At 42.5% G+C, this 14118-nt stretch overlaps 3 protein-coding genes across 7 annotated transcripts; 2 read left to right on the top strand and 1 right to left on the bottom strand.

The window, feature by feature from the left end:
- Positions 1 to 209: 209 nt before the first annotated feature.
- On the top strand, positions 210 to 3433 carry LOC112875276 (probable plastid-lipid-associated protein 4, chloroplastic). 2 transcript variants are annotated; one of them, XM_025939073.1, is made up of 7 exons: positions 210 to 1035; positions 1132 to 1245; positions 1440 to 1538; positions 1637 to 1723; positions 2045 to 2119; positions 2864 to 2931; positions 3113 to 3433. In XM_025939073.1, exons 1-7 carry the CDS (start codon positions 400 to 402, stop codon positions 3183 to 3185), a joined length of 1152 nt encoding a protein of 383 aa, XP_025794858.1. In that variant the 5' UTR covers positions 210 to 399; the 3' UTR covers positions 3186 to 3433. The 2 variants fall into 2 exon arrangements, with proteins under 2 accessions (XP_025794858.1, XP_025794859.1); XM_025939074.1 differs by lacking the exon at positions 1637 to 1723 and having other exon boundaries at positions 232 to 1035.
- A 144-nt stretch (positions 3434 to 3577) lies between these two features.
- On the bottom strand, positions 3578 to 8734 carry LOC112875275 (histone-lysine N-methyltransferase ASHR1). Of its 2 annotated transcripts, none has more exons than XM_025939071.1 (14): positions 8608 to 8734; positions 8222 to 8367; positions 7935 to 8069; positions 7606 to 7660; positions 7404 to 7522; positions 6691 to 6779; positions 6507 to 6588; positions 6278 to 6376; positions 6100 to 6178; positions 5833 to 5952; positions 5603 to 5718; positions 5364 to 5433; positions 4393 to 4456; positions 3578 to 4007 (listed from the first exon to the last, which is right to left on the bottom strand). In XM_025939071.1, the coding sequence occupies exons 1-14, from the start codon at positions 8717 to 8719 to the stop codon at positions 3827 to 3829; spliced, it is 1467 nt and encodes a 488-aa protein (XP_025794856.1). In that variant the 5' UTR covers positions 8720 to 8734; the 3' UTR covers positions 3578 to 3826. The 2 variants fall into 2 exon arrangements, with proteins under 2 accessions (XP_025794856.1, XP_025794857.1); XM_025939072.1 differs by having other exon boundaries at positions 5603 to 5709.
- Positions 8735 to 8999: 265 nt separating this feature from the next.
- LOC112876428 lies at positions 9000 to 13863 on the top strand. Of its 3 annotated transcripts, none has more exons than XM_025940540.1 (6): positions 9000 to 9414; positions 9714 to 10157; positions 10311 to 11086; positions 12002 to 12193; positions 12853 to 13014; positions 13157 to 13863. In XM_025940540.1, the coding sequence occupies exons 1-6, from the start codon at positions 9207 to 9209 to the stop codon at positions 13616 to 13618; spliced, it is 2244 nt and encodes a 747-aa protein (XP_025796325.1). In that variant the 5' UTR covers positions 9000 to 9206; the 3' UTR covers positions 13619 to 13863. The 3 variants fall into 3 exon arrangements, with proteins under 3 accessions (XP_025796325.1, XP_025796324.1, XP_025796323.1); XM_025940539.1 differs by having other exon boundaries at positions 10308 to 11086; XM_025940538.1 differs by having other exon boundaries at positions 10233 to 11086.
- Positions 13864 to 14118: the final 255 nt, after the last annotated feature.

The raw sequence follows: 14118 nt of genomic DNA, 5'->3' as shown, positions 1-14118 counted from the left end.
AAGTTTGGATCTGTGGACCAGTGTGATTCTAATGTTCTATAGGAGCTCCACACTTTGTGACATTTTTTTAGCTCAAATGCTCAATTTTCATGAAAAACTGCGGTAGTTGAGCAAGCAGCATTTTAAGGGAGTCATTGCAACAAAATGCTATTCAGAGGAAAACAAAAAGGCGGCGATCATTTTCTGAAGCCATTCAGATGGCGACGATCATGTTTTGAAGCCATGCAGATATGGATGGCCAGTTGATCACTGAATTGTTTTCTTTTCCGGTGAAGATGATTTGAATTGTTGTTAGATTGAGCGCCCTGGACGAACAGGTTTCTTGGTCTGCACTTCAGCCCCCCAACTGCAACTGTCAGGTGTCAGATTTCGTATCGGTTTGGGGAGAGACGGCGGAGCATGGATGACTGCCGTCACATGACGTGCTCAGTTCTCTTCCAGAAACCATTGCGGTGCACGGAACGGACGCCACCGTATGGCTTGTGCTCCCGGCCCCGGGCGCGGGCGCGGCGGGGAGAAGGAGAACCTCACCCCGCGCGCCGCGCGCTCTATCCACCACTCAAAAAACACGCGACGCCTTCGCTTGCCTTTGCCTTCGTCGAGAAATCGCGGTCGCGCCACCGCGACTTCCACCGCAAATCGCACGCAAAAATCCCACTTGCCTCCCCGCCGTGCCGCCGCCGCCGTGCCATGGCGCCCGCCTCGCTTCCGCTCTCCCTCCCGCGCGCGCCCGGCGCGCCTCTCCCGCCGCCAGCCAGCCCCGGCACCAGCGTCGCCGCCTGCTCCCACCTTGCCGCGCCGTCGCGGGGCACCCGGCGGAGGAGAGGGCCGAGCGTCGCGCTCGCCGGGCGCCAGGGCGGCAGGTGGAGGGCGGGCGTGTCGTCCTTCCCCTTCCTCCCGTCGTTCTTCACGGGGAATAAAGGGGAGAAGGACGCCGAGAAGGCGATGAGGCTCAAGGAGGAGCTCCTCGCCGCCATCGCGCCGCTCGACCGCGGCGCCGAGGCCACGTCCGAGGACAAGGAGCGCGTCGAGCAGGTGAGGACGTGGACGCGAGCTCCACCTCTTTCTCCCGCCATGGGCCGAGCATTGATTGATGCATAGAGCTTGCTCTCGGGTTTGCCTTCCTTTCAGATTGTTCAGCAGCTAGAGGCGGTCAACCAGGTGAAGGAGCCGCTCAAGTCCGATCTCCTCAACGGCAAATGGGAGCTTCTCTACACCACGTCCACAAGCATACTGCAACCACAGGTTCCTGTTCTTCTTTGTTTCTAAATTGCTTGTGTTTCTATACATTGCATAGAATACCTAGAAACCCTTAGTGATCAAATGCTCGTTTTCATTTTAAAAGAAGTTTCCTTAAGTATTGCTGCATAATAGAATAGCTAGTTAGCTAGAGATTTTCCCATGTTCAAATGTGAAGTTCTTGTCACTTGCTACTGCAGAGGCCAAAGTATCTGAGGCCATTTGGGAAGATCTACCAAGCAATCAACGCCGACACTTTGAGAGCCCAAAACATGGAAACCTGCCCTTACTTTAATCAGGTAATATTTCACCAGAACTTATTCCAGTGTACCTTCACTTTCAAGAGTGGCATTCTGCAATTCCTTTCTTTGTTATGAAGCAAAGAATTCTAATTTAGGGAACGAAAGGCTTTACTGCTTTCTTGTGGCATGTAGCTGAGAGCCTGAGATCTTTCTTATGTGTAATGGCCAAGCAATTCTGGCAAGTAGGCATTGGTCTGCTCGTCTCGATAAAGGAACATGTTAGTTGAAACATTGATTACAGTAATGAAGTCTTGATCTGTAGAAAGGTGTTCATTCCCTTCTTGAAACACATTTTTCCTGTTTCAATGTACAACTATATCCATGTTCGTATATTTTTGCCGTTGTGCAATCATGTCACATTTTCCTTTGCACAGTTGCCGTATTAGATACTTGGAATTGTATGCTGTTATTGGTGATTTTGGTTTACTAGTTAGTACTCACTAGTGCTTGTGGTTCTCTGGAGCATGGTGTTAACATGATGTACTAATATATGTTTTTTACAGGTTACTGCCAACTTGGTACCTCTTAATCCTAGAAGAGTGGCAGTTCAGTTTGATTACTTCAAGATATTTAGTTTGGTAAGACATTTTAAACTTCAATTAGTTATTTAGGTGTTACACCAGATAGTTTATACGCCACTCCTCTCTACCTCATGCTCCAAATGTTATCTTTGTTTTAGTTTTACCATAGTAATTCACTGGTGTATAGAGAACATTTAGTCATGCTAGGTAATACCACGATGTTAACATGTATATATATTCTATGTCATGATGTACTCCTTTATTTCCCATGCTATTTTGATTTACTTTTCGTGCTCTTAGTCATGGTCGATATTCTGTCCTCCAAACGGTCTTGAAATGGCATATTCGACCTCTAGCCTACAATATGCTTCATAATTCACTAAGAGGCCGTTTGGATCCTCTCATTTTGGAGAAATTGAAATCTACTTAATAAGCTACGCTATTTAGGTTAGAATTTGACATACCACCACTTTCCAAAGTTTAGATATAAGCCTATCCTAAATTCATAGGATGGGAGATGGAAATTGATTCTATACACCACAAAGCTATGGAAATTGATTCTATACACCACCAAGCTATGTTTCTATTCTGTAACATATAGCATGTTTTTTGGCTCACTCCTCTATAGTAGAAATATAGCATATAAGTATCTCCCTTATATGACCAACAACAGTATACAAATATATTTTGTATATAATCATATTAGCTTAATAGATTTGTGTCTAAATTATGATTATTAGAATGGAATTCAATTCCAATGTTCCAAACGGGGCCTAATGTTATTTTCTTCTCTCTGAGTAGATCTCAATCAAATCGCCTGGAAGCGGTAAAGGTGAACTAGAAATTACTTATCTTGATGAAGAGCTCAGGTTAGCTTATTTTCCCCTCCAGAGGGCTTGTGATGAACCCACAATAGTTGTTCCATTCCTCATATTCTCCATTATGATTTTGCATTCTAATTGAACTACCATTACTAAAACTGAAAACTAGTTAATGCTTGATAATTTGGCAATGACATTTACTAATTGGAAGGGACAACCTTGCTTGCAGGGTTTCAAGAGGAGACAAGGGAAATTTGTTTGTATTGAAGATGGTTGACCCAACATACAGAGTTCCATTGTAATAATGTTAAATGATAACACTTTTTGCAATGCAGTCCTTAAAAAATATGTCAGTATAGATTTAGGTGTCAGCTTTATGTGTAACATTCCCTGCGGTAACGTAATGCCTGTAAATATTAAAGATTCTACTTGATACGTGGGAATCCCATTGGAACCGGCTACAGGGCCCAATAGTTAAGCATAGCTGATGTAGAACATGCCTCATGAAAACTGAAATATATTGATGCTTGCAGAAGTCTATTTAGTCCAACTTCTATTCCATCAGCTGAAAATATCAGCAGCTGCATTTGGACTATCATAGAATGAGGCAAAATCTCACGCATAAAGCACACAGATACAGGTGCTCCGTGCTCCTTCCTGCAAATGTGAAAGTATATTGCCCAACTTGGACCATGAAGATAGCATGGAGTTCAACTCGCCACATGATGACAATAAAATAAAAAATCAGATCAGTTTTACAGCAGATGCTATTTCCCCATTTCCAACTGAATGAAGCTTGGAATGAGCTGGTCGCTATCCCAACAATGCTATTTGTATGCCTAGACATTTTCAATGCTTCTGTATTTTTTGAACATTGTCTCAACGACAGCAGCATATTTTTTTATATTATATCTATTTTCCATCATAGTTGGCTTGCAGTCCCTCATGAAAATTGCTTACCATGCCCACGACCGGAGGATAGCCTAAAAGAAACTTCAGCCCTTGCTTCCTCTAGCTTGCCAAAGAGCTCCTTCATGAACTGTGACTTTGTGCCATGTGTTATTCTAAGTACATCTGCTGCTCTGGTTAGAGATTTCAGAGCGTCCTCTGTGCACTCGAGCAGCCTACAATGGGAAAAGAGAAGTCTATATGTAAGCCTGTAACTCTAAATATCATGAGCACGACTGTTTAATACCATGACTATGAAGAAAGAATTATTATATTTTTTTTTTAAAAAAGGGAACTATCGTAGAACACTGGACAAATGATTGAATGCTTGTGAACTTTTCATGATCAAAGGTTACAGATTCATGTCAACACACTGCTAGGATTCTTTTAATGATCCTGTACTGTCTGTGTCAAATCTAAGACCAGCTTTTGTTGAAATTAACAGTGTCCATTTTCTTAAAGCACAAGATAGTAGCAGCCAAAGATTATAATGGATAAGGAACACTATATATGATGGTCTCTTATGTGTGAGAGAAATAGGCGAAGGCTATCAGGGCATACCATTCAAGCTTTCCACAAGTATAGAATTGTAATCCGATCATTGGATGAAATGGTGGATAAACTCCTGATGGAACAGGTAAAAAACATTGGTCAGCATCATGCTTTATTGGAAATCCGAAAAAAAATATATCATTTGCTTTCTGGAAAGAGAAGCATCATTTTGTTTTCTCTGTTTTTAGTTTTCCCACCAAAGGCTATCCTTTCCGACTGCTAAGATCATATAAGAGGTTTTACAGTTGTACAGTTTTGCACTTCTGCTCGCTTGCTGGTATACCTTTCTACAAGCTGGAATGGGACTTGTGAGCCATGGCAATTAGTGGTATCAAGGTTGACAGCTGAGCATCATAGATGATGACAACTGCTGATTTAATTTTATCAACCCTGACCAGCCTGCAGTACAGCAAGGATGCGCCCCGAGTTCACCAGTAAGGGTGAAATGATGCACAGTTGTCCCATTCTCTGTAACTGTGTTACTACTCTCCTTGCCTATTCCACCTTTTGAGGGAAATTGCAGGGAACGCCCCTAATGTATATACTACTATGATGAATCAAGAAACAATTGCATATACCTTGGTCTGTTCCTAAAGCAAGCTCCCAGCGGTGCAAGGAGCACAGAATCAGTTCTCTACTGCTCAATTATTAGTTTATGAGGAAAACAGAAACAGATAGATCTCCACATGGTATGCTTTCCAAGTGATCCTAAATTCGCTACATTTTACTTTAAGCATGCATGTTTCTGCCTGACTAATTTTAAGATATAAAACAAAATCAAACAAGAATTAAGTATAACAAAAGGGAAGGAGCCTTTATTTGAACATAATCATATCTGATCTCTTACTGATTTGGTGGAGGCCTATCAAATAACAAATATGATTTATAAAATATGATAGATAAGACAGAAGGAAAAAGTTCATGTGCAAAATAGTCTCACGGAGATATAATTTACTCTGAAAAGACTAAAGCAGGCTTACTTTCATAAACAGGAATTGTTGATCTGCAATACGTCAATGCAGTCTGCCAATCTTGTAACTCCATGTATATCTGCACCAACAATTGGTATTAACAAGATGGTAGAACAGAGTTAAATGGATGGTCACTGTCAATGGTCCCTATCCTATAGAGACAGCACTCTGATGATAACAAATTCTATAAAGGTATAGCTCGGTTTGAGCCAGCTTGGTTTGCGCACCTACAAGAGGTAGAAATATACCTTCAGCAGTGTTTCACGTGTGTGCAGCAAAGTGATTGAGAAAGCATGGTAGAGCTTCTGCTCTAGCTGCTCAATTGTCTTGTAGATAGAACCTGCTTCAGTGGTATCTATTTTCCCTTATTAAGGTGAGTTTATTAGATAGAATAAATAGAGGAGGTAATCATTTTGCAGCTGAGATTTGTTTTTCTTGTTTCATGGGCACTTAATCCTGGACAACAGGACAAGGATACTTCCTGACGAAAGAAGTGAAGATGCTTTATCTGACAGCAGTACAATTTCTCTTGTTGTCTTTTTGACCTCTTCCTCATCTCTAGAAATGCTACATTTCTGGCATGTGTAAGCCTTTTCTCCTATAGAATCAGATACATACAGAATGTAAGATTTATGATGAATGAAACAAAATGAGTTATTCGATGTTAATATAAGAATAGTTGGCTCATTTTCCGTTTCCTCCCTGAGCAATTCAGTTAGTATTTTCCAGCTTAATGGCAACCAACCTGACTCAGAAAGCAGAAACCCATCACATGCTTGGTTCTTGCATCTATATCTCTCAAGTAGAGCATCGTCCTCAGAACCCTATATTGGGGAAGTTGTATAGAACAAAATTTTGAAGGTCAAGAGTTTGTTAATTTTCAATGGAAGAGATAGGCATAGTGGGCATGCAAAATGAAAAACCTTGACACAGCGTGGGCATGTGCAGGTGAAGAAGTACTGCTTCAGATCACTCTGTCTCTTCTTAGTGACTGCTGCAGTCTCGATGTAGCTTATCGACACCTGACAGAAGATACACAACTGACATTGTCCCGAAGGATAACAATGGCAAAGGGGGGAAAACAGAACGAAAGCATGCTATGCAAGTTAAGCACAAAATGATCAGGACACAAGGTAAAAGTGGTTTCCTTACCTCTTCATCTTTCCCTATAGGTTGCAAAGCGCGAACACAAGCTGTCCGACCATCAAATGTCAGAACTGCATTTGGTACACAACTGGAAATGCCAAAACAAGGGGGGGTGTAAAGGCAATATTGATTTATAAAGTGCTCAAATCTGACAAGATGCTAGACGAAAACATAAAACTTAGTATACCACCTGTGGTTAATTATAGATATAACAGGGTACAATCCAGTCCCAAGAGGTCTAAGCTCAGGATCACATATTGTATGAGCATTGCAGGCAAACTGCACATTTGGGGCACACAATCAATAATTCAGTATTAACTGATCATCAACAAATATCATTGAAAGAGTAGACTAATTCTCACAACCATGCCAAAAAAAAATATAGAATCAGCAGTGGCAATACTACAAGGTTCCACAATTTTGAAAATATGACTTTCTCACTTCCCAGAGAAAGCTGACAAAAGCGGGAATGACATGCCATATCAGCAACACATAAAAGATCACAGCTCAAATGCAAATGAGCTAGATATGAAATAACTTAACAGCACATGTATCGTTGAAGTTGCTGTACAGCGAGGCCAGAAGCACAGCACATATATCATACAGATTGCTACTCTGCTCAAATAAAGCTGCAGCCTGCAAGGTTCCCTTGTTGACTTAGTTCTAATTCAAGTCCATACTTTCCAAGGGGTTATAACCAATCCAAATAGGCCCTCAATGGATTCTAGATTTACAAACAAAATATGCTCAATTACAACACCTAAAGCCAGCTATGTTCAAGATGATGAGTACTCCCAAGCCTAATTTGAGTATCTGTATTCTCTAGCGGCTCTATGCTACCTTGAAGTGCAAAAGTGAGAGAAACTTATGATCATGATTATGGAACATTATGGTAGGATTTACCTTAGAAAAATTATGTGCAATTTCCTCGAGATCAAATTCAAGTGAAGGAAGAATGAGGTCCACAAGATTGGCCATCTGAGCATAGAGTACAAGTTGATCTTTATCAACCTCCGATATATCTGTTCGTATTAAGTCAATCCAACACTCATGTATCACAATATTTGTATTCATCATTAATCAAATGTATCAAAGGACAGGATACGGGACTCCAAGGCATCCACTAGATAGTAGTTATCTATGCATGAAGATGGAATGACCTGGCAATACAAGTCATATCAAGTTAACAAAATACGACCGGTTACAGTGTCACAAATACAAATATCATTCACATGATAAGAGCAGGTTTTGGCAGAAAACACGAATTATCAGATACTTCTTTGATATTCAAAATATCATCGTGGCAAACAAAAAGTATCATATAGGTACTACAATGAATATGAAAATTGAATGACTGCATGAGACACCACTCATAGTGCGACGACGTGCCTTAACTTCGGTCTAGAAAAAGGCAAGAACGAAACCAGTCAATACCTTCTCATTTTGCAATTTTCTTTTTAGTACCAGCCTCACCATCAAACGAATTGTGGGAGTAAGCATCTTCTTTCTATCCTCCGTAAGCGCTGCCATCGCTCTACACTCGAGCTGATGTAGTTTCCATTCTACTTTCTGCACTAACAGCATTCCGCAGTGAAATAAAAAACATATCATCATCAAAAGCACGATAACTACTAAAGGAACGTCCATGCATAACCACAGAAGCATGAGGCTGCAAAAGCAATGGAAATGTGACCGCTGCAGAAAAAGACTAGAGCCAGCACCTGGCAATTGCTGCTGCAGTACCAAGTAACTCGACAAACCGAGCACTTCCTCAGGTTGCTAGACGCGAAACAATGGTCACAGCTTGATCCGACTAAAATCTTGTTGGGTGTGGAAACGTAAGGTTCTTGGCTGATAATGACTTCCCCTGCAACACATCGCAGGATTCCATCAGCACCGTGAAAAGCACTTAGAAACTCCGATGACACCAGCGCAGCAACCCATCAAACCAAATCAAGGACACGTCACCGCGCCATTGCACCACCGTTAACGACGGGTGCCATTCGAGCAATTCATCGACCAATTCGTGGGCAACCCGCGACACGCTTGGCGCGGACCGGCAGCGCAACGGCGTCGGTTTTAGTTTAGAAAGGGCGCGTGGTTTAACCTGGGAAGAAGGTGCGGGAGGCAACGATGCCCCGGCCCTTCCCGGGAATGGAGGCGACGGCGAGGCCGCGGCCGGCGAGCTCGCCCTGCAGCTGCTCCGCCCAATTCGCCATCCTCCCAGTCTTTCTTCTTCCGCGCCGAGAACCAGAAGTTTCGCAAAGAGTTCGACGTTATAATGGGCCGGCAATCCCAACCGAGTACACCCACCTTTCCAGGCCCAGCCCATAAAGCATGTTGGCTTCTAGCCCAGGCCAGTCCTAATTCCGAACAAAATTTATCCAATTTCGGTCAAAAATAGCCATCCCATTTTTGCTCCCTCCGTGTGATTCACGGCACCTTCGTCTTCCTCCATTTCAAATTTTGGGGTTTTGTCCCCATTCCCTCCTCCCCCACCCGCTCACCCTCGCTTCGATTCGCTTCATCTCTGCTGCCGTTCCGCTCCATGGCAACCTCCCGGCCCGCACCTCGCGACGCCTCCCCATCCCGGTGTTGACTGCGCCGATTCGCGCCCCGTCGGCCGCCAGGGAACCCTAGCGCCGCGGATCCGCCTCTCCGGCGAGATGCCGGTGGGCCCCACCGCCGCCTCCCCCGCAGCCGCCTATGGAGAGCAGGGATAGCTTCCTTCGGCCCCCAACGCCCTCCCACGCCGCCGGAGCCAGTACCGGCAAGGGCATCACGGTCCCTACCGGCGGGGACACGGCCGCCAGCAACCTGACGTCGTCGTCGGGGTCGTCCTCGTCTCTCACGCTCTCGCCTCCCCACTTCCTGAGACAGATTCATGCAGCTGTCAAGCGGCAGAGACCGCTGGGTGAGTGGATTCGGCTCTGGAGCCCCTGCCCTCCTCTAGTCATTTCCGCGTAGGGTTCTAGTTTGTGTTTGGCGCATTTCCCTTGTAAATCTAAGTACGTTGAAGCATGTTATCTTCTGTAAGTTTCCTATTGACTGGGGACCCTGTAAAAACTTTTGCGCTTGCACTTGATTTCGTGGCTTTGTCGTTGGTGTTGAGTTTACTATTTGTAATATTATTTCGAGTTGTATACTGTATTGGTATCCAAATGAATTATGTCAGATGTTATATTGATCAGCTTCTAACTGATCTTACCTCAGGTTCGATGCAGTCCAACGTACCAAGAGCGACTCGGGTCCTGGTGTCCACGGCTGAGCGAACAAATAGAGCTGGTCCCAGCCCTTCTGAGGCGAAAAACCGTGAAGGAAAGGTTATGCAGACTCAGAGAGGCCTGTTGGGACCCTCCAGGCTGCAAAATGCGACGCCTGATCAACAGAAAAATGACAGCAGTGCTAAATTGGGGTCCTCTACTCCAGATGAGCTGATGGTGACAACTCCCTCAATGTTAAAAAATATCACAGATACATGTGGCCAAAGTGTTGGCCAGAACTACCAGCAGAAGACTGAGGCTAATCTGTTGGTCGATATGGAGAAATCATCTTTGGAAACTTCATCTCAAATTGCATCTCGCAATGCATTTGTGGCTGAAAGTTTCAAGAAAGAACAGTTTTACTCAGTTGGTGATCCACAGTTAACTTCCCAGAGTACGAATTCTTTTCTTTCTTTGATATTTATATTACAAAGTTGTGTGCATGTTTAGTTATCAGTTTACATTGCAGGTGATAATGTAGGGATCACTGTTGATAGTAGAATGGACAGTATGTTGTCTTATCTGCATTCCGTTTCATTGACAGCAGGAGAAAGTATTCCTGCGAATCAAGGAGCACACTATCACCATCGGAACCATCAGGAGCTTGAAGTTGCTGATGCTGCAGTTGATATGGATATTAGATATGATGCACCTAATTTGTGTCAGAGAGGGATTGAAGAGGCTCGTAATCAGAATCATGGAGATCCAATGACCCGTTGCTCTGCCATTGGTTCATCCGTTACTGCTGTTTCACTACATTCAGGGCCTACTGTCCAAAGTTCACAAGCTCCACAGATTAGCAGATACGCTTCACCAGTGCAGATGCCAGAATCTGCTGCAGAATCATCTAAGGGTGTACTGGATCATGGTCCTCAAAAGGAGCATGCAGGTGTGACGGGTGTTGGTGATTGGAATCCACTCGATCAGCAGGTTTGTCTAGGCGACGGTGCCACAGACAAAGCTGTTTCCAGCATCGGCAGTTTGCGTTCCGAAGGCTTACCTGCAAATGACCAACCTACATCTGCCAGGGATGGTGGCGCTCCCCGACCAAACAAGGGTGAGAAGGAGCGTCACAAAAGGAATTATGATCCTAATGTGTTCTTTAAGGTCAATGGGAAACTTTATCAGAAACTTGGCAAAATAGGATCTGGGGGTAGCAGTGAAGTCCACAAAGTTATATCATCAGATTGCATAATATATGCCTTGAAAAAAATCAAACTTAAAGGCCGTGATTACCCTACTGCCTATGGTTTCTGCCAAGAAATTGGGTATCTAAATAAGTTGAAAGGGAAGAGCAATATCATACAGCTGATTGATTATGAGGTACCAAGTTCCTAACCTTATTCCCAAGTACATTTTCCTATTTCGGTTTCTTTGTTTGATTTTCTGAGTAAAGAAGATTTGCTTCCCCACCTATAAACGATGAAAGCATTGTCTTGATGTCCTCACAGAAATTACTCTTGAATTATCATCTGCATTTCCTGCCTCTGTTTAACCATTTTTATGTAAACCTCTACAGTTTAGTTAGTTTCCCATAGGACCACTGCTAATGATGATGAATGGATAGATTAGGATCTATCTTGGTAATATTTTGCTTCCCGGCCTTTACAGAAACTCATACAAAACTATTTGCATAGCATAAACTTGACATGGTCATAGACGTCTTGCAATACTACCCTATGCTGTTCTCTGGTCCTAGGTGCACATTGCCAGACGATGGACATAGACAATAACCCATAGGATGTACTAGCTGACAACATCTGTATCATATATAGTGTTATTTCATTTTTTGTATTTGAGTTCTCCAGTTAGTATATGTTTCACACCAGTAGTCCAGTACTTAAGAAACAATTGTTGTTACTTGTATATATACAAAATCTTTGGCTACAAGTTCCAGTACCTGTACAGGGAAGTCACATTTTGCAGAAATGGTCTTATTTTTATAGAGGGTAATAAACTACGTATGCTGACTAAAATTTCACCCCACATTGCCATACAATTGTATAAACAACTGTTCCCTCCGTCCCAGAAAGTTTAAAAGGTTTGACTTAGGAAAAACCTAAACATAGCTATATTCTGGGACAGAGTAAGTATTTGGTTATCCAAAGTACACCTGTCATCTAACTGCTCTTTATATGTATTGATTTTCATAGAATAATTGTGCTTATCTACACGGATTATCCATTCTATCTCCAGAGAGACATATTCTGATCTGCCTATGGATTTTGCATCAACCAGGTAACTGACAAAAGTTTGCTTCTAGAAGGTTCCATGTCACCCAGGGATGGAAGAATTAGGGATGATCACTACATTTACATGGTCCTGGAGTATGGTGAAATTGATTTAGCTCATATGGTTGCTCAAAAGTGGAAGGAGAGGAACAACTCTAATATGAAAATTGATGAAAACTGGCTACGTTTTTATTGGCAGGTAACCTTCATCTTATCCCAATTAGACAAAAGTGAGGCATCTGAATTCTGGAAAATTAGATTCTACTGCAACTAAATATGAATCTCTTTACTATAGTGTTTTCAAACCAAAAGGTCATGTTTTGGTATCTTTATAGACACGTTCTTTGAAGTTTGAAAATTGTTTTTTAATTAATTAAATTGTCAGATATTATTGTTCCTTGTTTAATTACCTCTTCCCTTCATGGCTAGTCCCATTAGTTTAACCTTTTTAAAACAGCTGGTTAGGTAGTTAGATCAATTCTATTTAGTTTGACAAATGGTTTCTGGTCCTGCTACTGATATTTGGTTTATCTTCGCTCAGCAAATTATCTATGTTGGTTCTTCTAGATTTTTTGTATTGCCTCTGTACTTAGCGAAACGTTAACAGAAAAGAATTGTGTAGAATTAATTGCTGTGTCTTGTTGCCCAGTGCAACTGTACATGTAATTGCTAGAATTTTCTGTGGTTTACTGTACCTGTTTCTATATTATAATGCTGTTTACGGAGCAAAACCATTGAAATATAATGAGATACTATAACCTATGTGCAAGTGCAATTTGTGCTTACATGATAAAGTAGGAAATATTGTGAACCTTTTAGGCGCCTTCTCACTTTTTCCCCCTTTTGTTTGTGCTGTAGCAAATGCTTGAAGCTGTCAATACAATACATGAGGAGCGGATAGTGCACTCTGATTTGAAGCCTGCCAACTTTATGCTTGTGAGGGGCTCGCTTAAACTTATTGACTTTGGCATTGCCAAAGCTATACAGAATGATACAACAAACATTCAACGTGATGCTCAGGTACATGTGATGCACTCTGGTACACACAGTTGCAACCTTTCCTTGTTGTGTTCACTTGTATTAATAAGAATATAATTATCTTCAGTTGTTCGTGCTGCTTTCTATGGCATGCTAATTGTGGTTTTCTCACCGCAACGAGCAGGTAGGGACACTGAACTACATGTCACCTGAAGCATTCATGTGCAACGATACTGACTCAGGTGGTAATATTATCAAGTGTGGGCGCCCTTCTGATATTTGGTCTCTTGGCTGTATTCTTTACCAGATGGTGTATGGTAAGACACCATTTGCAAACTACAAGACATTTTGGGCCAAATATAAAGAAGTCACTGATAGGAACCACAAGATCATGTATGAACCAGTTGACAACCCATGGCTCATCGATTTGATGCAAAGGTGTCTTGCATGGGACCGAAACGAGCGATGGCGAATACCTGAGCTACTTCAGCACCCTTTCCTCAACCCTCCTGTTCCCAGGGATTTGCCTCCTGTCGACAATGATCCATGTAGGTTGCTGATGGAGAGGATCAGAGTTCATTGGGATAATCCAGCGGTTCAAGAACTCCGTAGTCTAATCGATAAGCTCGACGAGGATCAGTGCTAGGAAGAAGAATTTAACCATAATTGAGTGCTTTACTTTCTGTACCATTCCTGTTCTTATGAGTTTTAGTAGGTATCTGTTGTAATTTGTAAATAGTACCTTCATCGGTTGGAGACGTGGGAGCATTTTTTGGTGGTGCCCTGGCATTCTTTGCTTCCTGGTGTTTAGAAGTTGATAATGTAACAGATTTCAGAAATGCGAGCTGAGTAATGTTAAATTCAAGGTAAAATTGTTGTCTGTTTTTGAGGAAAAAAGTTGTTGTCTGTTGGGTTCAGGAAGCATCCCTGGTGTGCATAGTTATGTATTTGGTGGTTTGTGTTTCGAAGTGCTAATAATGGGATTTGTGCCCCCCCCCCCCCCCCCCCCCCACACACACACACACAAACAACAACAACAACTTAGCCTTTTGTCCCAAGCAAGTTGGGGTAGACTAGAGATGAAACCCATAGAAAACAAGAATAAGAAACACAAAAAGTGCACAAGCCAAAGGAAGAGTTAGGGGT

The sequence above is a fragment of the Panicum hallii genome, chromosome 9, assembly GCF_002211085.1.
Source record: "Panicum hallii strain FIL2 chromosome 9, PHallii_v3.1, whole genome shotgun sequence".
Classification (NCBI taxonomy): domain Eukaryota; kingdom Viridiplantae; phylum Streptophyta; class Magnoliopsida; order Poales; family Poaceae; genus Panicum; species Panicum hallii.
The sequence above is the reverse complement of the archived record's forward strand: the minus strand, read 5'-3'. Positions and strand labels throughout refer to the sequence as shown.